Consider the following 24,751-nt stretch of genomic DNA (forward strand, 5'->3'; position numbering starts at 1 on the left):
CTGGAAATGAGGCTTTTAGGGAAAAAAAAAAAAAATGTTTTACCTTAGAGTTGAAAAATCATGGTACAAAAAAATGTGTACTTTCCGATTGCACAGCCGGTGTTGTTGTTAGGTCTCGGTGCTGTTGTTGGGTCTCGGTGCTGTTGTTGGGTCTCGTGCTGTTGTTGGGTCTCAGCATGTATTTGGTTTCTCTTGTAAGTGGCAGATGTATGACCAAAAAGTACTAAATAATGTATGTTCTAAAACAAAATGTCTGAGTGCATCTGTCAAAGTTTTATTATGTTTAATTAAAATTTTTGTAGGTTAGTCAGAATCTTGCTCTGTATACTATACAAATGCATACACCAATATGTGTTTTATTTACAAAGCTATGGATGGTACCAGAACAGCTGCAGGCTATGCAGAGAGCAGCTTTGTAGAAGGCTGATACCGAATCCCTAAATGTTCAAGCATAACAACTGCCATGGTACTCTTCTGTTATCAGAACCATATTTAAAAATGCATGTATGTATATATATCTGTATATATGTGTTCATTGTATGCATGTATGTATGTATGTGTTTATACACACACATTTATGCTGATACATATGCACATGCATATATGCATATACTATCTTTTAATCCTGTCCCAATAACAGAAGAGTACCACTACCATTGTGAATCTTGTATTACTGTTATTGCATTATTTAGCACCGGTTTTGAAAAGCTGAATCATTGCAGTGTTTATTTCTTTTTACTTTTTTTGCTTACCCTCTGTACATGTTTTTTTTTTTTCTGTACCAGCATTTAACTACCCTTTCTGCACATTACCAAATCTGCTTATTTTTGTTACATCTATCTGTCTTTGTATTTTTGCCATATATATTTGAATTACCATGTATAGTTAAACACGTTTATTATTTGTAAATTTTGTTTGATTTTTGCAGAGTATTTCTTGCTGTTCGATCGTGGCAGCCTACTGGTTTATTAGGATGGAGTTTTTTATTTATATCTTTCCCTTTCCAATTTGTGTATTCCGCATTAGTAAGGTTAGCAAGATATGCATGTGAGTATCTGTGTATTTTATATTTTAACAACAGAAATGCATAATTAATGCTTATTTTTTTATCATCTTTGTTTCTTATAATAGGTAGATATTTTTCTGTATTTTTATTCATCTGAATTTTGTAATTAAAAACTACAAGTGGTTTGAAGTAAAAGTACATTGAAATTCCCATAACCATTAATAAACAGTGAGGAAAATTTTAAAACATTGTTTTGAAATGAATATTTGAATAATGTACAAGAATGAAATCTTGAAAATTATTAATAGCTGAAAAGTGTAATAAAAAATGAAAAACAATGTATGTATTCATGACTGCTGATATAAAAGGGTTATAGTTTTGTCTAGTTTTGCAATTTGGGGGGGAAGCCTTTTGTGCAGCATATTTATCATTCAAAACTATATTTTCAATTTCTTCTAAGCATAAATAACATATTTTTATAATGTTAATTTAATTAATATTCATGACTTTAATGAAGTTCAATTTTTAATAGGAATTTGTTGTAGAAAATGCATTAGTTTACAACATATATATTTAAATATATTCAGGGCACTTATCAGTGTAACAGAAATGATTTTAGTATCTTAGTAGTTGCATTTAATTTTATTTCATTAAGAAGATCAAGAAATACTAATTTGTTGAAGTCTTGGTAAGGAATTATATCTGTAATTATTTATCTATACTTTAAGAAATAAATACTGTACGTTATGAAGCTGTATTTACGTTATATTTTCAAACAAATGATACTTCACATTTTTCTGGGACAAACCTACTATTTGGAGCTTAATATGATGTAAAAGTAATTTTGCAAATGATTTTGGGAATGAAGATATTTTGCATCATTGTCTAGTGTAGTAATGCAGACTTTTTAAAGTTCCATTCCTAGTTTTATTTGTGTGTGTGTGTGTTTAAATTAACAATAGCCCCTTAATTTTAATTTTGGAATTTCTCTTCTCTATTCTAAAAATAGTAAAACCTTTTTCTGCACTGCATCATTTTGAGATTAATCCATGTCATTTGACTCTTACATAGTGCTGGTGATGTAAATGGAACTAAATTGTAAACAGCCAATAATAATTTTATAGCGTTATTAATTACAGATCAAATGTACTGAAAGCTGAAACTAATTCTGAAGTAAGATTTCATTCTGATTCAAGACACTTCCTTTCTGCACTTTGGCCTAGATAGTCTGCTGCTTCTCTTTTTACCACGAAGCTATACAAAATGTAAATGTTCTTGAAAAGATATGAGTAGTTTGCCAGTTTGTTTGTGGCTGCATAACCTTTACAGGGTAGGAGGGAGTAATGAATATTTAATTTGCCTTGGCTGCCAAGTTGCCACCCCTTGAAATTTGTTAGGCAGTTCCAAGAATTAATAATGGCACAATATGAAAACAGCAAAAATTACAGAAAAAGAACACTCAAATCTTTAAACAGAACAGGAAAAACATATGCATAAATAATAATTATATGTTCGGTATCTAATATTTGCTCTGTTTCTCCTAGAGATATCTTAAAAAGTTGTCAAGATATCGGTGTATATTTAGGTGATGCTGCAACAGTGATGAGTATAAAAAGCAGTCGTATATTCTTCAACCCTTACTTCATCTATATGCATTGGTAATAATCGAAATGTTTATTGCAGAATTTTTTTAATTCCATAAGCTGTTCAATAGAACAAGTAACCATCAATTTAAATGATGGAATGATAATCATTGGTAGATTGGAGGCTGAACATTCCAAATTTAGGCTTTTAAGAGAGCTCATTGTGGTGCCTAGTATCATCTTCAATTTGTAAAAACAGTTTCAGGGGAATGTATTCATATTGAAATTGTCTGATTTAGAGTGCCTTGAAGGCAGAATGTTCAGTGCAGTTTAGTATTTAGCATTTTCAGCCAGTTGCTCTAACATACAAGCAATCTGCTGCCACTGGAACATAAGTTTGAAGAGTTATTTTTTCCCAAAGGTTTCTCAAAAGAGGGGTTTTCTGCAGAAAACCTGCTATTTGCATTCACACAAGTCAGCATGCTGAAGAAAACAGCAGTCTCTGATGTTTTTCTCTTATTACAGAGATGTTTTGATGAGGGCAAGCAGGATGACTGCACATGTGCATATTTGAAAGGCCTTGACTGCTCAGATGTACAGAGAGGAGATTTCCGAGTTCTGCACGAAACTTTGCAGATGTACAGTTGGCTGCTTTTTTTTTTTTTTTTTTTTTTTAATGGATGACAATACTCATCCACATGGGGCTGAACTAGTGTACTTTGAAATAAAGTAAAGGTATTCATCAGAAGCCTTGGTTTGTTAGATTTTCAGATCTGAACCTAACTGAACATGTTTGATGTATTTGGAATGGTAATTGCAATTCACTAACTACCTCCAAGAATCATTCAGGAGCTAAGAACTGCTTTTTAGTACAGCAGTGGCTAAGAAACTCATTGATTGTCTCACTAAAAAGTGCGGTTATTTTGCTATGTGGCGTATATAGAGGTGACTCTACCATCAGTCAGCTTTATTTCAAGCACAGTGCCAGTTTTGGACATTTCTGCTTTTTTGAGCATTGCTCATGGTCTTGATGGGTATGTGTATTATTATATAATATAAAACTACTGAATTCATACAAAATTTCATTAAATTCTGCTTGGCCTTTTTTTGGGGGGGGGAATCTCTTAATTTTGAAAGCAAATTTAAATTCAGTTATTGTAAATGTGATCTGTTTTTCTTCAAATTCTCTAATTTCATTCTTATTATTTATCTGCTTTTTCGAATCATGTTTTAATATGATCCTTCTTTTAATTGATTTTAACTTTATTCTTATGTTTAATTTCCTAACCGTTTTATTCCCTTCTTTTTCAAAGTTTTTTTTGGGGGGGGGGGGTCTCCAAGGCTCCCTCATATCCTTGTTACAAAGAATTTTTCAATAGTAACTGGTTTTGCACTTCATCAAATTATTTATTAAAACGTTTCATGCAAAAATGGAACATAATGGTAATGATTAAAGTATTTATAAACCTGACAACAGTGCATAGATTACTAGTACAGTATGTATAATGGTATATGGTATAAGCAGTTTTCAACCTTTCGACTAACGCGTACCATCTAAATAAAAACTGGAAAACTTAAGTACCACCGCTACATTTTGCAATGATTATTTTTCAATTTCTCAATAGAAATATTAAAAATAAATATGTTTTGTCATTTCCACAACCTATTGGCTATTTGTATTAAATATGCATATATAAAAAATATTTTAGATTAAAAATGGGTTACCATTTTTATTATCAAAATTTAAGTTATATTACTTTAATTCTAAAATTTAGTGCAACATTTGGGCCTGTTTAAGAGAGACAAATTTCTTTCTGGCTGGTCTTATTTCACTTAGTTTTAACCATAAATTAGGATCCACTTTTAATTTTGTTCTGTATTTAAATTTTAAATATAACATGAAAGAAAATCCTTGTTCACACACACACACACAAAAGGTTGTGCAAAAAGGCAATAAAAATTTAATAGCTTTATTTGAAATGCCTTTAAAGTTACTTTTCAGTTCAGACAAAAGTTAACAAGTGTATTATTTTTGAAATCTGCAGTTCAAGTTCGATCACAGGAAATTTCTATCATTTTTTTCTTTTTCTTTACGAGATTTTTGAATTTAATAGTTAAAAATACTTTTCCTTTGCGTACCACCGGTTGATAACTCCTGGTGTATATTAAAAAGGTATGCCCACTTGCATGTTTTGGATGTACTGGATACCTAATCTAAGATCATGATTTTATATTATTATACTTTTCTTCCTTCAAATAGAAAAATAAATGTATATGCAACTTGGGAAAAACATATGTAAAGGATTTATTTACTGGCATGATTTAATATGATATGAATCTTGTAATAATGCTTCATAGTAATATTTGTATGATTAAAGGAATGTTAAAATGTTTTCATCTAAAGTGCTTAGATAGTAATTTTTCCAACTTGTCCTTAGTTCCCATTTGCTTCCCAACACTTTCTTGGATCTGTAAGGCCCTGAAGTTGTTCTGAATGTCTGCAAATAGTTGATAAATACCCCCACATTAGGAAACTATCATCTAAAAGCATTCTTAAAATTTTGCTAATATTTCATATTTCTGCAAAACCTGATGGCTAGCATTTCAGTACTTTTGAAATGTCTGAGGCCCTCGAAGAAACTACAAAGGCAAAACATCTTGGAGGGTTAATTAAAGAACAAGACTGAAAGTCTGAAAGGAAAATGTAAACATTTAACATATAGCCAGAAGGCAGATATTGTCATTTGGCATCCTGCAAAATTCTCAATATTGGATAATACACAAGTACTAGGCATTTTTAAGCTAGTGTACTTAATTTATATTCTAATATATTATTAAATGATTTTTCTGTAATTATTTTTATTTTCTTACCATTTTAGTGAGTTTTATCAGAGCAGATCCTCGAAGAAGTAAGTAATAACAATGTTATTTCAGATATGAGTAAAAAATTTTTAAATGACATTATTCCACTATGTAGTATTTCAAACTTGTATTTAGTTATAGATGATTATTAGTATCTAGTATATAGTTATTATAGTATGCAGTACAGTATAAAGTCTTTAATCCGGACTTCATAATCCGGAATGATCTATAATCCGGACCTCAAAGCTACAAACTTTCTGCACATGCGTAAACGCATGCGCATACCTTTACGCATGCATGTTTAATGTATAAAGGATGGTATAAGCTAGGCTAAAATGATCTAATTATCTACTTCAGTTAATGTTGCAGATTGCGTTGTTCCTTAATCTTCTAATTGGATCCGGCTTATTATTTTTTGCAGACTGTTAGAGCAATTTTATAAAAAGTAAGCTTGAACTTTCGATTCTGTCAAAAAGAGTTTCCGATTCTGGAGCTGCCGAAGTATCTACAAAGCAAAAGCATGTTTCTATGTCCATGAAACAAAAAGTGGAATTGCTGCAAAAAATGGATAAAGGCATTAAGAAAGTGACAGAGAGGTGATTTGTTTCTCTAACCATTCCGAAATCAGTTTATCAATTTCACGCTGGTCTTGGGGGGGGGGGCATCGCGGCGCGCAATGAACTGGAAGTTGATCTGTCAGCACTATCCTCATCTTCAGGGCAGATGTTTTTATTTTATTCTGCTTATAATTCCTTACTAAATGTAGTGTTTCATCTCGATGTACTCCGATAAGATTTAAATCAATTTCCCCATCATTATTAATATCACGAATACGCATCAAATAGTTTTCTGGTTGCAATTTTCTAATTTCAACTATGCGTAATGTATGCTTTACGCATGCGCGCGGTGAAAGAAATGTTTAATAAAGTAAACAATAAATATTAAGCTCTTTTTTTTTTTTTTTTTTTTTTTTTTTTTTTGTAAATTTTGATACGCTTTAGATCAGAATTGCTATTTATTTCATAAATGACGGTTTCATATTTTTAATTGTATAATTTCTGCATGCCATCTTACCAAATTTAAATTGATGATCTATAATCCAGAAAAACTCCTAATCCGGAACGCTGAAGTCCCTACGAGTCCGGATTAAAGACTTTGTAATGTGTTTAGTTATGGATGATTTCATACCAAGTTACTAATGGAGTGACATGATTAACAGAGGTGATATTTTAATTTGGCTTTTGTATAGATGTTTTAGAGATGAAAATTTCCAGACTCTGTTTGGAGCATGCATGTACATGATCTGAACGTTTTCTGTTCCCTTCCAAAAATGTGAAGTATGAAAGTGATATTAATTTTTCTTAATACCTTAGTTGATACCAAAGGAGCAACTGTTAAATATTTTCTATAATTACTGAATTGCATCCTCTGTTAAGGAATTACTGGTGTGACAAAAACTGCTATGGAATGGGCCATATTTGAATCACATGACTGTTCTATGTGAGCGAGCAGAAGTGAAAGGTCAAAGCTTGCAGTTAAGCTAATATTATGATTGATATATCACATTGACTCTAACAATTATACTGATATCACAGTCGATGTATCAGGTTGTTTTAAACTGTTGTGCTGACATCATTTGCATGTATTTTGTGAGCTGTCAGACTTTAGATTATTAAAATCTCTTGTAACAAATATACTTACAATATTGCTTTCAAAGAGACAAAAATTTTTTCAAAAATACAAAGAGTGTTATAGTTTATGTTATATGGTTATAGAGTAGGCATGTTTACTTCAAAATTTTCAGAAAACTATGCATTGTGTCAAGTGTGCAATTTTAATTTTTCAGCCGTTCAAGGTGATCGTGATGACTGCAGGTGGCACATGTAATCTAATAAACAGCAGTACTACATGAAAATAAAATCTACTTGAAAGGAAATATCATCATTTTTCGTAAGGAATGATGACAGTTCTGTTATAAATGTGGAGCTCTTATTTCATCATTTCTAGTGGAGCATAGTGTTTCAGTTGTGTATATATATATTTTTAAATACCAGTGTTTCTCAATTCTACCCTAGCAGAAAAAATGTCACATGGAAGGACTAAAGCCAGCTGTTCTGATTAAGCATATGGTGTATTCTACAAGAAAGGAAATAATTTAAAGGCTGTAATGTGCACCGTTTGTGTAAGCTGTTGACAGTAATTCAGATTACCGTACGAGTTCTGTAAAATAGTACTCTGTTGTTATTTTACTTTGCATCCAAGGCTGGATGCAAAGTAATGATCATTCTTGTCATAGCTGGTATCCTGTGATAATTTATAGGAAAGAATTTTCATTGTCTTCAAGAACATTTTCCCTCAGAAGTGTATATTTTGGAAAAACTGTCAACTTTGCTTGTGTTAATGCAAGTACCATGATAAGAATTGTAAAGAAAGTTTGTAGCTTTCAATAGAAAAATTTATTTTTGCAAAGGCACTTTTGCCATTTTCTTTATACACATGCTTAGAATATCTGAAGTATATCGCACTGAACTTCGAATTGATGTGGCGTGCACTTGTTGTGTAGAAAGTGAAATAATTTAGTCACAGAACTGTTTGTTACCAGAATAAGTTTAGTCCTGGAGAGCTGGTTGTAGCAAAATGGGCATCAAAGTTTGCATTGGCAGTTAGGAACATTAATATAGGTAAATGCATCTTATTTTTTAATCTTTTACTTCATGTGCAAAATTGTTAGCAATGTTCCATTCATATAGTGCAACATCCAGTTTATGCTATTAAATCTTTTCCTTCCAATCTGTAGAATGTTTGATTGCCACAGCTATAATTCAGTTAAGTATTACTAATAGCTTTTCTCGAAAGTTGGAATCTGTGTGATACCAGTCCTGGAATGTTAAATGTCTCTGATAACTTTAGGTTGTACATTTTAGAATAAAAATAATATATTGTTCGAAAAGAAAGGAATGAAAGTACAGCATTCTTTGAAATTTATTTTTTGATTTTACTGGAAGAGAGGCATTATTTAAAAAAAAAAAAAAAAAAAAAAAAATCCCCTAGTGGGATTGCTGCATATTTCAATCTAAAATTTTTTATTTTATTTCTTTGCTTCTTGGAAATAATTCAAAAAATGGTCTTTTGAGCAAACCATTTGATTTTGACCAGTTTGGCCGGGATTTTTCTCATAAAGGGGAGTGGTATTAATTTTTAAATTAATTGGCAGCCTAATATGGCAGCCTGGTCAAAGGCAACCAAGAGCAATAACTGCATCATAAGGCTGTTGTCTGTCATTTTCAGCTAAAAAAAAGTACAAAGCAACTACTAGAGATTAGGTTTTAGCCCTTTGGGCTGCCACAAAAGTTTGAATTAGCCGTTTTACTGCTGCACGAAGGCTTAATGAGGTGGAACTGAGAAAACCAGTGGTATGTATCCCACTCACCCAAGCTTCCAAAGAGGCCCTTTTAAACTGGTGTTGTCATCATGTTCAATGGATCCAAGATGACTGGGCAAGAGTATGGTTTATTGACGAGTCCATTTATAGTTAGTCTAAACAGTGATTCTAGATATGATTTGATCTTGAGAGAGAAAGGAACACAAAACTTGCATTCCCTTATCTATAAAATATCTCCTTTCTGTGACTGCAGTTTAATGATTTGGGGAGGAATCGTGACAAATGGTGCACCGAGCTGCATAGCTTTCAAGGAGGTTCTCTAACCACTCAGAAATATGTGAACGATGTACTGGAAATGCAAGTTATACTGTTTTCCCAGAGCTTTTGCTAATGGATGACAATGCTTGGCCTCATCCAGTATATTTGGTGTTAGAATACTTGCAAGCAGAAGATGTCACTCGAATGGATTGGCCACCTTACTCACCCGATTGAGCATATGTGGAATTAGCATATTAGGGTGCCGAATTTCAGTTTGCCAGATTTCTCCTTGGATCCTCCAGTAGCTGAAACGGTCACTTTTAGAATAGTGGCGTGTAGTTCCACAAGACGTGTTCAACACTTAAGTAAGTCTATGAAATCAAGATGGGAAGTATGCATATCTGTCTGATGTAACCATACACCATATTGAAGACACATTTTTTCCATAAATTTGGTTTTAATTTCAATATTTTGTGAATAATCATTTGCCAAATATTGTAATTTATGTTAATGCTTTTACAAATTTCTATACATAATTTTTCATTAAGTATCAGTTACATTTCATTTCCATTTTTATTCTTTAATTTTGATGACCAGTGTATAACCATGTGTATGTTTTCTAAATAAATGCTCTTTACAGCTGTAACTGATCCTATTCGAGATGTTACAACATTTATTGAGCAGTTTGAGGAGACGTATGGAACAGAGCATCCTATTTTTTATCGTGGAACTTATTATCAAGTTAGTTTTAAATTATTTATATTTTGAAAGTTAGTAGCACTAAATATGCAATATGCAAATAAAATAGTGTCTTATGTTTGTCTATCAATCTATGGCAGAAGACTGAAAATCCCACCAATGCTTAAAATCTGCTCAGCCTCTTATACGTGCAATATGTATGACTTTGACAATTTTGCCATTATAACCAAGAAGTTGCTCATTCAGTATTGAAGGAAGCTACCATTTCCATTGAATATTTTGTTAACTATTACCAAGCAATATTTTTTGCAGAAGTCACTAAACCTCTATATACCAGATTGTTCAATAAGTTCGCGGAACGGAAATGAAGAAACCAATTTTTATTTGTAAAAATGAATATTTTTCAACATAGTTTTCCTCAACTTCAATACACTTATTCCAATGGTCTTCTAATTTATGGATCCCTTGACTGTAGTGGTTTTTCGACAGCTCTGCAAAATATCCCTCCACTGCAGCTATTACCTCTTCGTTTGAAGAAAATTGTTTTCCACGGAGATATTGTTTGAGGTGTGGGAAGAGCCAGAAGTCGGAGAGAGCTAAATCTGGCTAATAGGCTGGATGTTGCAACAATTCGTACTTCAATTCAGTTATTTTAGCAATGGTTTTTTGAGCTGAGTGCGCAGGTGCGTTATCTTGGTGGAAAATTATTTTCTTCTTCTGTAATCCGGATCTTCTTTCACGAATTTTTTCGTCTAATTGATTCAAAAGGTTACAATAATAATCCGAATTAATTGTTTTGCCAGTTTGAAGGTAATCTAAACAAAATTCCTTTCACATCCCAAAAAACTGATGCTAACACATTCTTGGTTGATTTTTGCACACGAACTCGCTTCGGCGCTGAAGAGCCGGGTTCACACCACTCCTTAGCCTCCTGTTTTGATTCAGGATCATGATGGTAGACCGAAGTCTCATCCATTGTGATAAATCAGTGGATAAAGTCGCTTTTATTCTTCTTAAAACGCTCCAAATGTTGCTGGCAAAGTCGCATCCGAATGTGTTTTTGCTCCATCGTTAGAGAATGTGGCACCCATTTTGCACAGAGTTTTTGAAACCCAAATTAACACTCAAAATATTGCTCACTGTGCCCACGGATCATCTTCAAGGCTGGTACGACCACTTTTGAATAAACTAGCCCACTTGCAAACCATTGTTTTTGAAGGAGCAGATTCATCCATCACATTCACCATTTCGGTATGAATTTCCATTGCCTTTAAACCTTTCTTTACAAAGAATTACTGCACGTTGCTCAATTTTATCCGTACCTGAAAAAAGCCACAACATGTTAGATATAAAAGAAGGTTAAACAATGAATAAATTAACAGATCGAAATGAAACTTTTTACATGTTCCTAACAAAGAACAAATATGAAAATGGCGTCGAAGTTTTAGGTCTAATATTGGCTCTTTGCGAACTTATTGAACAACCTTGTATAATTTAGCACCTGTGCTGTTTTAATTGAGGTAGAATGTTATAGTTGTAATTTTGATACTCTTCCATTAACAGGGCAGCAGCCAAAATGTGTGCAAGTGTGCCAGTAATAGAAATCTTGTACCATGAACTGCACTCAGCATTATAATTCATTATATTCTGAGCCAGATACATTTTTTCCTTAAGATTTTGTTGAAGGAATTGAGATGAATCGTAGAGTTTAACAGTTGTCAAATAACGAAAAAAATCACTATGAAATTCTTTCAGTAAAAATGAAATATCCTTGGTGAAAGGAAATAGCTTTTTAAAATAACACAGATGGAAGTTAAAATTTTATGATAATGCAGGACTGAAATAATCCAGCAGCCAACAATCATGGCAAATGAAGAAAGATCACACATCTAAAACTGGTTTGTTAGAATCGTTCACTTCATAAAATTCTAATAATTTTTTTTCAAATATTTATATATGTAAACGCAACACATTAATTAATTTTAAATATATTTTCCAGATTGGCAACAACAGTTTTTTTTAAAACTGTAATGTTTGATGGCAATGTTTCAGAATAAAGCAAGTATCTAACAATTAATGTTTAAATGGTAATATTTGATGGAAATATTTTTGAATAAAGGAAGTAATTGCTAACATTTCAGAAGTGGGATTAACTAGAATTATTACCTAGGATTTAACAATGTATTGCCTTAATGTACGTTAAGCCTAAACTGAATGCGGAAGCTCGCCAAAACTGAAGGTAGAAAGGTATGTGCATTTACAAACTGTTTATGTTATGTTTAAGTATTACACGGAAAGAACTTAAATATAATTTTTGTATTATTATTTGAAAATTGAAGTCTAAGATGGCTTATTTGGCAAGGGGCAAGAAATGTGACTTCAAAGAACTTGATGTAGTCTGATATTAAAATTGTAGGCTTAGGGGATATGATTTTGAATAGTAAAAACTATAACGAAGACTTTACTAAACAAACACTAGATTGAGTTGTAAATGATCGTTTAAACAGGGAAAGTTAGAAATTTTAGAAAAAGATAATCAAAGAACATTTGAACTCAAAAAGGAAAAGATGGAACTTTTAGAAAAAGAAAAGCAAAGAACACTTGAAATGGAAATTTTAGAAAAAGCTAAGCAAAGAACATTTGAACTTGAAAAATTGAAAATAGAAGTGGAAATCAGAAGTAGTAATGTAAATGATTCTGTTCCTTCTAATACTTGAAAAAGTAATATTTGTGATATGAGTAAATTAATGCATAAGTATGATTTGAATGAAGGTGATATAAGTTTTTATTTATTCTTATTTGAAAGACAGGCATGACATATTGAGTTAGAAGAACAAAATTGGGTTCTCAGCTGTTGGATCTATTACCTTATGAAATAACGCCTTAATTGCCCTAGAAGAAAAAGCTAGTGACTATAAGCATGTTGAACAACTGCTACTGAGAAAATTTAAGCCCTGAACAGTTTCGGCAAAAGTTCGTTGATCATATTAAAACGTTGCGTAATATGTGGAGGGACTTCACGTTTGAATTAAAAAATTATTTTGAAGAGTGGCTTGCTGGATTTAATGTAACAGATTTTGACTCTTTAAAACAGCTTATTATTATGGATCAGTTAAAGAAAGGGGTCCCCACTGCTGTATGAGATCATTTCATTGATGATTGGTCTAAATTCATTAATCCTGAAGAGTTGGCTGAAAAACTAGATAAATATGAAAATATTCCGACAGGGATAAAAGTGCTTCAAGTAGAAAACAAAACTTTTAGGCATAATCCTAAGCCTAAATTTGGTTCTAAATTTTATGAGGGATCCTATAATCAGTTTTTCAAGACCCAGAAATGTTAACGATTCTATGCAGACAGATGGTAATTTCAAAGTGGGTTTTAAAAACAATTTTGATAATAAATACAATTTGAGAGAAAAATTTTATAAAATAGACGATAGGAAAAGGGAATATAATTCTGGTATCCACAATGAAAAGGGTGAGCTGAAATGCTTCAATTGTAATGATTATGGACATATAGCGACGGATTGTCCTCAACCAAAATAAGAAATTATTTGCAGGAAATGTAGTGAAAAGGGTCATACTTTTAAAAAGTGTACATCTAAGAGTTCAGATTTGACAAATGTTAAAAATAATTTATCCGTGAACCAGAATTCAGGTGTTCCACCAACTTTATATTTAAAGTATACTCGCATCAACAATGGAGAAGAAATTACTGCAATCATAAATACGGGTTCTAGTTCGTGTTTATTGAAACACTCTATGGCTAAGAAACTGAATCTTATTATAAAACTTGATGTAGAGGAATTGTTTGGCTTTGGGAACCAGAGTAAACCAGCCGCTAGAACATTGGGAAAAGTAACTGTTAATTTAGAGGTTGAAAATGTGAAAAGAAAGGAGTTACAGTTCTAATTGTAGGAGATGAAACACAACCATGCGACTTATTAGTTGGTCGAACATGGATTGATTTACCACATATTGCATACGCCAAGATAGGTAATATCTTGGAGTACGCTATGCTAATGATTGTCCATTTTCACAGTTGCAAAATGGTATCAACATTCCACGAATTAAGCTGAAGGCTTCCCAAGAAACTGAAATTGAAAGTAATACGGTTAATTTTGTGAAAGTTAAAACTGATGAAGTAAATAATGGTTACGTTTTAATAAGTGGATTGGAAGATGAGTTGGGCTCATTATTGGAGGGAGAAACAGTGATACCAGTCACTAATTACAGCAATCGAAATTTAATTTTGAAAGAGAATCAGTGTATCGGTAGAGTGGAAGTAGTAGAATTAATTGAAGCTGAAGAGTTAAGCACTTTGTCAAACAAAAAAGTAAAAGTATTTAAAGATGGCAAATTAATAGTTAAAAATTGTAAAAATAAAAGGGAATCGGAAGACAATTCTAATTTAAATGATGAAGATTCCTGTCCGGAATCAGCAGCAACTCTGGATTATGATGGAAAGTTTGAAAATCCAAATACTGTAAAAGTCACTAATTCCAAAGGTAAAAAGTCACTGAAAAGGAAAAGGACTTCAACGAAAATCGTTAAACAGAATACAAGTGAAGAAAATTAATATTCTAAAAAAGAAACTTGAAGTGATGATATCAATGATATTAAAGAATGTAAGTCTATTCAAGAAAAAACTATAATCAAAAGTATAAGAAATATAGCAAGAATTGTAAAATTACAGCACTTGAGAAAGAGATTATTAATACAGGGAAAGAAAAAAGTTTACAAAAAGAAATGGTAATAGATAATTTTGCTGGTGAAGAAACAAAATGAAAAGAAGTTTGTTGAGAAACAAAATAAAAGACAACCAGAGAAAGATATTGCAAAAGGAAATAAACCTTTGGAAGATGTAAATCCATCTGTAAAGCAATCTAAGATAAATGAGGGAATAGACAGATCTCCTAAGAAAGCAATTACTGGTGAAAGAGAGTATCTAAAAAGGAAGAACTTAAGAGAATTGAAGATATGCAGATGAAAATGAAAGCAAATTATGACAAAAAGAAAAGCAATTCTTTAACATTCGAACGAGGAGAAATAGTAGTTACGACCTTTGGTAGTTACAGAAGTTTTACCAAGTGATACCTATTGAGTGACTCAATTAGAAGAGAAGGTGAAAAGATGTTTCTTTAATACGACAGCTCATGTGAGCCAATTAAAGTCATGGCAGTGTCAAGCTGAATCAGAGGAGGACGATGATGATGGTGATGACATTAGTGTTGATGATAACGATAACAACACGCCACATATTACTAAAACTAGGACACGGGAAAAGAATAGAAAACGATGGTGAATCTTTATGACAGTTAAAAGACTTTCGCACTGTAAATTTTAATATTGCAGATTTATTTTTTTAAGCACAAGTTCTTAATGTTCCGAGGTCGGAACAAAGTCAGGATGCCCAAATGTAAATGCAACGCATTAATTTATTTTAAATGTATTTTCCGAATTGGCAACAACAGTTTTCTTTAGAATGGCAATGTTTCAGAATAAAGCAAGTATCTAACAATTAAATTTTAAACGGTAATGTTTGACGGAAATGTTTTTGAGTAAAGGAAGTAATTGCTAACATTTATGATTATATTTTTGAACTGATGTGCCTAGAATATATTGTTATTGGGGTTGCCATTCCTATTTCAGAATACATTTTATGCTAGTGTTTATATGCATGCCAATGACTGCTGCTCTATTAATGAAATACCGAAACTTTTATTATGATTAGAACTGAAATCAGTACTTTTCTGTCAAATTAAAATGACAATATTTATTTGATTATGGCAAAGATTTCTAGGGCTGTCTGCCTAATAGGAAGGTTGCCTTTGTAGAGGAATTTCTAAGAGAAACTGACTGATACCCACATTATACATAAGGAAAATCATGAAATTACCCATGCATCCAGTCTGTTTGTCTGAAATCGATTAGTGACTTTAATCCTCAGATGTTAGTGGGCATTAAAATGACAGCTTCCAAGTAAATGCGTGATTTTTCTTCAAATAATTATGAATAAAACAAATTAAAACTATAAATCTGTCAGGATGTAATGATCCTATGTAATTTAGGATGTCTCAAAGTAGAACATCCTAAATTTAAAACATGATCCTGTAAACAGATTTCATTGAAGAACAAGTTTTCAAAATCTTTTTATGCATTGGAAATAAGCTGTAAACATATTCGTGTGATGTCTGTCTTCATGAGTCGTGAATTCAAAGATCGTTTCGTATCAGGAGTCAAGGTTGGGAGAGCATTAGAATTTCAAATCAAAACTTCAAGATTTCTTAGAACATAGAAATAACATTTATTAACGATAAACTTATATTACTTCCGCCTATAGCGGCCATGAAACATAATCAAGCATCAAATAAATATGACATGCGTCATTCTTCATGTTCAAGCGTCAAGTGATATATTTTTCATCGGCGCGCATCAAGAGCGCCACCTATCTACCAAAAAGACGGAACATACTCCGCCCCGATGAACATTGGTTCATTACAACATTATTATAAAGATCTTCAATTTTAGATTCAAACAAGTTTTCCAAAGTTCAACAGTATATCATATAAAATAAAAATGCATAATGACAAATTTAAATTGAATAACAACATTAAATTTAGCACAAAATTTTACAAATAAAACATACTTACAATCTCTAGAAGGAAAACAAAATAATGAAACTGCTAAATTACCATAATCCACAATTGTGGTCCATTCTATGAATCTGAAACATAATTGAATTAATAATAATAATAAAGACACAAATTATGAATATACAATTAATGTTTTTTTTTAGAGTCTTATTCACTCAATGGTAAGCGGGAAAGTTTATGTATAGGACGCTTCATTTCGCCCAATAAAGTTTTTAGTTTCACAACACGAACTTTTCCATCAGCACCAGGATATAGTTCAATTACTCGTCCAAGTCGCCACTTTAATGGAGGCAAATTTTCGTCCTTTATCAAGACTAAGTCATTGAGGGCTAAATTTGGTTTATCCCTCAACCATTTGGTACACCCTTGTAATTGTGAAAGATAATCTCTAGACCAACGTTTCCAAAAGCTCTGGAAAATTGCTCTGGAAAACAATTTCCATCTTTCAGCAGGGGTTAGCTTATTATTTGTAAGATCAGGTTCAGGAATTGCTGTTAATGCAGTCCCAATTAGGAAATGTCCAGGTGTTAAAGGATTAAAATCTTCAGGGTCAGATGAGATGGAAACTATTGGCCTGGAATTCAAACACGCCTCGATCTGTGTAATTAAGGTGTGAAATTCTTCGTATGTCAGAACCTGGGTCCCAATAGTTCGCTTTAAATGAATCTTCATTTGTTTCACTCCAGCTTCCCAAAGGCCTCCAAAGTGAGGGGCAGCAGGAGGATTGAAGATCCATTGAATATTTTCACCGCTTAGGTAGTTTTGAAATGCTTCATCAGAGGAAAGTGTAGCTATGTATCTTCTTAATTCTCGATCAGCCCCAACAAAGTTGGTGCCTCTATCGGAAAAGATTTTCTTGGGTTTTCCTCTGCGTGACACAAATCTTTTCAGAGATGCTAGGAATGCTTCAGTTGTTAGATCACTGACCACTTCTAGGTGAATGGCCTTTGTGGTGAAACATATGTAAAGGCAAACATAACATTTATATTTCGTTCCTCCTCTTCCTTTCCTAGCTTTAATTAAAAAGGGGCCTGCAAAATTCGAGAATGTTCTATCCGGCAATACGCGAGAAGCAGGTAGGTCGCCCATTATCTGATTGGATGTGCTTGTTCGATTTTTAAAACATTTTATACATTTCCAAATTATTTTTCTTACAATTTGTCGGCCATTAACGATCCAATATTTCTGTCGCAGAGCAGATAATGTTAATGTGGCTCCTCCGTGAAGGTTCACTTCGTGAAAGTGTTTGACTATCAATTCAGTAACTTGGTGACTTTTGGGAAGAATGATTGGATACTTTGTGTTTTCTGAAAGATTCGAGTTACAGAGTCTACCACCGACTCTAAGGATTTCTTCTCTATCAAGAAAAGGATTTAATTTCAGGATTTTACTTCTTCCCTGCTTTCAAAAGTCTAATTTCTTCTCTAAATTCGGAATTTTGCATGATTTTAAAAATCAAATTGCTTGCCTTATCCAATTCTTGAACTGTTAAAAAACCCTTGAGTTTTAAAGATGTAGGTTTAATATTGCGGCAGAATCTTAAACACCATGCAGTTACGCGTTTCAATTTTTTCCAGGATGAAAATCTGGATGTCAGTTCAAATTCAGCCTCTTGGCTAATAACAGAACATACAGTAGTTTGACGCTGTTCTACCTGTACCTCTTCCACCATAGGCTCGATCAAGGGATCAAAGATGATGAAGGTACATTTTTCTCTTTTAACCACACTGGTCCATTGAACCAAAGTTTATTTTCCACTAGATCAGAAGCTCTTAATCCACGTGAAACTATGTCAGCCGGATTGTCATTTCCCTTACAGTATTTCCATTGCGAAGGTGATACAACATCTTGTATTTCCCGTACACGATTAGCAACAAAGGGTTTCCATTTATCAGCGGTACCCCTGATCCAGTGAAGAACAATTTTAGAGTCACTAAAACAAAATACATTATCTTCTTGGATATTAAATAATTTCCTTAAATATTTAACTATTCTTGCGGCAATAATGGCTCCCATAAGTTCTAAACGAGGCAAGGTTATTTTTTTAAGTGGGGATACACGGCTCTTTGAAAGAACAAAAGACGTACAGCAAGAATCAGGATAACGAAAATATGCAACAGCTCCATATCCCTTGAGGCTGGCGTCACAAAAGACAAAAAGCTCTATTTTATCGAAATTTACACATTCATCATTTAATATGTATTTTCTAGGAATACACAAGTTGAGAATAACTTCAAGTTCAAAGTACCAAGTTTTAAATTTTTCACTCAAATAGCTGGGCAAAATTGTGTCCCATTCAATACCCAATTCCCATAACTCTTGTAATAAGAATTTTATTCTGATAACAAAAGGTGCAATGAATCCAACTGGATCATAAATTTTTGCCACAATCTGTAATACCTTTCGCTTCGTAACGTGTTTCCAGTCAACTGGTTGTAAAAGTTCTTGTACATCTAATTTCAATGTGTCCTCATCCAAATCCCAAATTATTCCCAGCACCTTTAATGTTTTCTTATCCAAATTATCTTCCTTATTAATTAAACCAATATCTTGCCAATGATTTTTTAAAGATACGGAATTTGATTCGAATTTTCTTAAGTTCATACCAGCGTCTTGAAGAATTTTAACTGCGTCAGTTGATAATGAGAAAACTTCTTCAACGGAGTCTGCTCCATGGATAAGGTCATCAACATATAAGGACTTATTTAACATGTCAACAGCTTTGCTATATTTCTTTTCATAACCCTTAATATGATGTTTGATAGTGGCGGACAAAATAAACGGACTTGTTGTCATTCCAAACGGCACTCGGCACATTCGGAAAACCTTAAAGCCTAAACTATTGTCACTATTGTCGTAAGACTGATCAAACCACAAGAGCCTTAAAAAATTTCTATCTTCACTATCAATTTGAATTTGGTGAAAAGCCTTCTCTATGTCTGCACAAAATGCAACTTTATGTACGCGAAATTTTAAAATTATATCCAACAAGTTAGGATTTAAATTAGGGCCTGATATCAAACATTCATTTAACGATTTAGCTCCTTCAGACTTAGAAGAGGCATCATATACTATTCTTATTCTTGTTGTTACTTTTTCTTCACGTATAACGGGCCTATGAGGCATATAATAACAGTTAGGTTCATTTTCAACAAACTTACATTGTTCAACAATCCCCTTTTCAACTTGTTCTCTAATTATATTATCATATTCATTATATAGGAAATCATTTCCCTTTAATTTATGCTTTAGTCCTAGAAATCGTTGTTTAGCAACAAAAAAATTATCAGCGAGTTGTGATTTATTGTCCTTCCAAAAGAGTTTTGTTTCGTACCTGCCGTTATTAAATTTTAAACTGTCGTTAAAATGCTTAATAGTATCCAAATCAGTTTCCGAAAATGTTTTGTTTTCATTTTCAATTCCTATCGAATCCAATTTCCAAAATGACTGCAAATCAAATGTGTTTCCTTCAACGGCAGATAAAAACAACACATTAATTCGAGTATTATTATTTTTTACTTTACCCATCACTGTGTATCCAAATATGGTCGGTACTATAAACAAACCATCATTTATCATTGAATTACTTCCTGTTTGTATATACCAGAAATGCTCCGCCCCAAGCAGAATATTTATGTTCTCATTAACGGGACTTGTATCCGAAAGTTCCAAGCCCTTTTTAGTCATAAATTCTTTAATGTTTTGACATGTTGATGGCGCCTGGAATTCTATTGATGATATTAATTCTATCCCTATAGCTTCTACAACAAGGCAGCGATCATCGTTTTTATTTTTTATTTTTAGACTATATACATCAAATTCTTGCGAGTTACCGCGCTGATTTCCAAACGAATAAATTGTTAGAAATTCTTTTCTAATGACTTGCAATTCTAAATCGCGCGCTAACTTGTGGGTGATGAAGTTTCGTTCACTACCTGAATCAATTAATAATCTTACGATTCTCGATTTATTTTTGCTTTGAGCAGTAACAGAACATGTCTGTAAAAGCACACTATTTTCAGGTTTTAGAGTGTTACAGTGGGAAGTAGATACTAAAGTTTTATTTTGCATATCTGCGGAGTTAACATCTTCCATTTCTTTCGACTTCAAACGGCAGAAAAGTTTATTATGATTTTTCTCGTTACAATGTTCGCATGGTTGTATTTTTGAATGACAAAACGCCGACAAATGTTTTAGAAAGCATCTATAACAGCGACCTTCATGTTTCAATTTCTTTCGTTTTTGTTCGTCAGAAAATTTCAAACATCCGGCAGATGTATGTTCGTTTGATTTGCAGAATATGCAAAACATTTTTACTGATATGTTAAAAGCAGAAGCTTGTGATTTAACTTTATAATTTTTTAACCCTTGTTTAGGATTAACCCCTGTGTATTTATTACCTTTTGAGCTATTAATCAAAATACTTGCTTCTCGGCATTCAGTTTCGATTTTAATGAACTCTATTAATTCACTTACTTCTATATTTTGGTTAGATGTTCTTTTTCTATGGAATTCAAGAGCTAAATCTTCAGGTAACAATTTAAGAATTATTGGGTTCAATAACTGTCCATATGAACCGCTAGTAACATCTAAACTACTTAAATTTCTAACGCAGATTTGTAACTGATCATAGAGCTTTCTTAACCCAAAAACATTTGAAGAACTTTTAACTGGTTCTAACTGTAACAACATCTGCATGAATTTTGATATAATAACATCTTTACGACCAAACCTCTCTTCTAAACTTTTAATACATAGATCATAATTTTCTTCAGATAAAGCATAACCAGAAACACAATTATATGCTGAACCAGATAATAAACTTTTCAAATATGTAAACTTATCTATTTTAGATAAACTTGGATTAGAATGAATAGCATTATCATACGAATTAAAGAATTCGAGCCATTTACTGGGATCACCAGCAAATTTTTCAATGCTTAATTTAGGTAACTTTACTGAAGCACTACTTGTAACAACATTATTACCATTCAGAGTACTACTAATACCATTACTAGTTGCAATTATACTTCTTTCAACAACTTCATTACTGTTAATTTTCTTTACTTTACTAACAATCTTAGCTTTAAACGTTATAATTTTTTCATCATACTCTTCACATACAAGTAGTTCGTTATCATATTCTTTTTCATCAATTATGAGAGCATCGATCTTTGAGTCAAGAGTTTTAAGTTTCTCATGGTATTCAATTAACAATTCATATGATGAATTTAAATCTTCTAGATGTTCTTTACTTAATTCTTCCGATAATAATTTCTCAAGTTTATTTAGAAGTGTAGTAACTTTACTACGTACAATAGCACGTTTCTTTTTCTCTTTTGCTAAATCATCCATTATGTTTCGTTTTCAAAGATCGATACCAAGAACAAATAAATCAAATTTCTTACCTTTCAAAAGGTAATTCCCCTTGTCGCGGGTTTCAGACACCAGAAAATGTATATGTCTCTCTTCATGAGTCGTGAATTCAAAGATCGTTTCGTATCAGGAGTCAAGGTTGGGAGAGCATTAGAATTTCAAATCAAAACTTCAAGATTTCTTAGAACATAGAAATAACATTTATTAACGATAAACTTATATTACTTCCGCCTATAGCGGCCATGAAACATAATCAAGCATCAAATAAATATGACATGCGTCATTCTTCATGTTCAAGCGTCAAGTGATATATTTTTCATCGGAGCGCATCAAGAGCGCCACCTATCTACCAAAAAGACGGAACAATATTAAAATGTAAAAATTAGTTTTATAGGCTTTGAATTTTCTTTTTATAGAAAATTATAATATTTTTAATATGTATAGGGATATTAAAAACAATTAATTACATTTAATTACTTTTTGAATTTATTTTTTATACTTGTATATTCCTTTTTTAATTCTATTGATTTTTCTTTTATGGTCTTAAGTTCTTGAACAATCCACATAATTTCAGATCCTAAGCTGAATGGACTTTTGATCTGCTGTATTTACTCCATTATAGGCAAATCATAGTGGTGAACAGTCTGTGAAAGAATGGCAAACTGTTAGTTCTTCAGGTTACTTTTCTATCTTGTGTTACACGATTTCGCTGGGAATTTTAAATAGGAATAAAAAAAGTTACTTTCTTAATGGTAATAAATCTTTCATGCCAACAACAATCTTTGTAAACACAAAAGAACATAATCAAAAGCAAGAGAAACATGCCAGTGTAAAGCATAAAATTACACAAAAAAGGAACCTTATTTGGTATAGGGATTGTATAAAACTATAAGGGTATTTTGAGGGACTGGAGATTATTCTGTGAAAGTCTGGTAAACTGCCAGTTTTGCGAGTTGCTTTTCTGCACTGTTTTTTGTGATTTCACTAGAAATTTTAATTAGTAAAGGTAAACAGTACTTTCTTAAAGCTAATAAATATGTTAGGCCAACAATTAGCTCCGTAAGTTTAAAAGATAATCAAAGGGAAGAGAAACAAAAAAGTAACATCTTTTTTGGGCATAGGGTTTGAATAAAACTTTTTATGCAAAACTGGAAGAGGGGCAGCTGCTTTTGTGCTGAAAGCAATGGGTAGAGAAAAGCAATAACAAATATAGCACTATTTGTCAAGAAAAATGATTAAGAAATGTGAAAACTAAGATTTTGAGAGCATTAGAAAATTATAGGTTACAGTTAATGTCATTCACTAAAGTAGGTAAATTTTTGTGAATGCGAAAATCTCCAAGGAAATCCAGCTCAATTGGTGGATAATTTTTGCAAACTTAAGTCAAAACTGTGATCAAGCGTCCAGTTATGATTTGCTATGAAAGACTGGTTTATTTTTCCATTTGAAACGTAAGATTCATGTTAAATGGGGTGATAAGATATTTTGTAAAAGAAGGCCAAAGAAGCAAATCATATAGGCATCAGTATTGCAGTTGTTAGAAAATAAAAAATGAATTGTGGAATACATGTATATTTGAAATTTATTTCCATTAAAACACTTATAAATTAATCATATAGTATTTACTAGAAATTATAAATTTTTTTTAGAATTGTTTACGATTTTTTTATACATGTTTAGTTCTTCAATTAATCAGATTCAAATGCTCAGGGATATTGGCAGAACCGATCACCTTCAAAGTATTATATTTAAAATTGAGCATGATAAAAAATGTGATACACCTTACTGTAAAATTTTCTTTTGAATTGAAATACTGTAAAATTTTCTTTTGAATGTTTATATTTCAAGAAGATAGGGTAAATTTATTTAGTTGATGTTGTGGTAATACACATCACAAATTATTCTTTTTTTCCCCCAGCTTATTTTTTTTAAGTAACAAAAATGTGAATATAATCATATTAATAAATAACTAGTATGAAATTATTTGAATTATATTTAATACATTTTTATTTAGGCTGTAAATGATGCTAAACAAGATTTGAAATTTTTGTTGGTATATCTTCATGGAGATGATCATCAAGATACTGATGAATTTTGTAGGTAAGCTTTAACTTTAACAACTTCTATAGTTCTTTATTGTAATAGTACTATGTAATATTACTGCAATAAAATTTACTTACTGTAATATTACTTCTATAGTTTTTTACTTTATGAGTTTGCTGCACATATTGACTTTTAAAGTTTGAATTTAAATGTCAAACATTTATAAGCAATTTTAGAAAAAATATCTTATTGATTTTATTTGCAAAGTATATTAAAGATATGAAATGGGAAGGTTTAGTAATGAAGGATTTAAAATATTTAGTTAGGTATGGGTAGTACATTTTTGTGCAGCTAAAAGTTGATCTACCTGAACCTTGACATTTCATCAGTAAATATTTAAATTCCATAATACTTTTCCCTCTTCTAAAGTTATAAAATAAGGCATTTGCTAAATATTTATTAAATGTTAATATCATAAAACTAATTTTCATCTTAATTGGTTTTATTTCCCTTTAAATCATTTCCATTTTCTGTATTTTTTATGTAGGTGCTTTCTTTAAAGAAGTAATAGAAACTTTTTTTTTTTTTTTTTCTTTTTACAGAACTGTGTTGTGCAATCCTGAAGTAGTGAATTTTGTAAATTCATCTTTTTTATTTTGGGCATGCTCAGTAAACACATCAGAAGGTTATCGAGGTAATAATAGTTCTTAGATTTCTGAAAATGTGTGTAATATTAATCTGCTACAAATGTTGATTTTAAAGCCATTATGCATTATCTTCCAACAAAGTAAGATCCGTTTAAATTACTGTCGACCGTTAAAGTATGTGAGTTTAAAGAGATTTTGCTTATACCTTTCTTTATTGGATGGGGGCTAAGTGTATGT

The 24,751-nt window shown here is 31.9% G+C and overlaps 1 protein-coding gene across 3 annotated transcripts in view; it reads left to right on the forward strand.

Moving 5' to 3' along the window:
- Faf2 (Fas-associated factor 2) overlaps window positions 1-24,751 on the forward strand; it is a 55,990-nt gene that overhangs the window by 12,183 nt on the left and 19,056 nt on the right. For all 3 annotated transcript variants that reach the window (XM_035367536.2, XM_035367537.2, XM_035367538.2), the window contains exons 4-8: window positions 929-1,047; window positions 5,469-5,498; window positions 9,732-9,832; window positions 23,839-23,924; window positions 24,470-24,561. In XM_035367536.2, the coding sequence (XP_035223427.2) occupies window positions 929-1,047; window positions 5,469-5,498; window positions 9,732-9,832; window positions 23,839-23,924; window positions 24,470-24,561 (428 nt within the window). The remainder of the gene's footprint in view (window positions 1-928; window positions 1,048-5,468; window positions 5,499-9,731; window positions 9,833-23,838; window positions 23,925-24,469; window positions 24,562-24,751) is intronic.

This window comes from Stegodyphus dumicola, chromosome 2, assembly GCF_044657685.1.
Source record: "Stegodyphus dumicola isolate Sdum_Otavi_A_Nest chromosome 2, ASM4465768v1".
In the NCBI taxonomy this organism is placed as follows: domain Eukaryota; kingdom Metazoa; phylum Arthropoda; class Arachnida; order Araneae; family Eresidae; genus Stegodyphus; species Stegodyphus dumicola.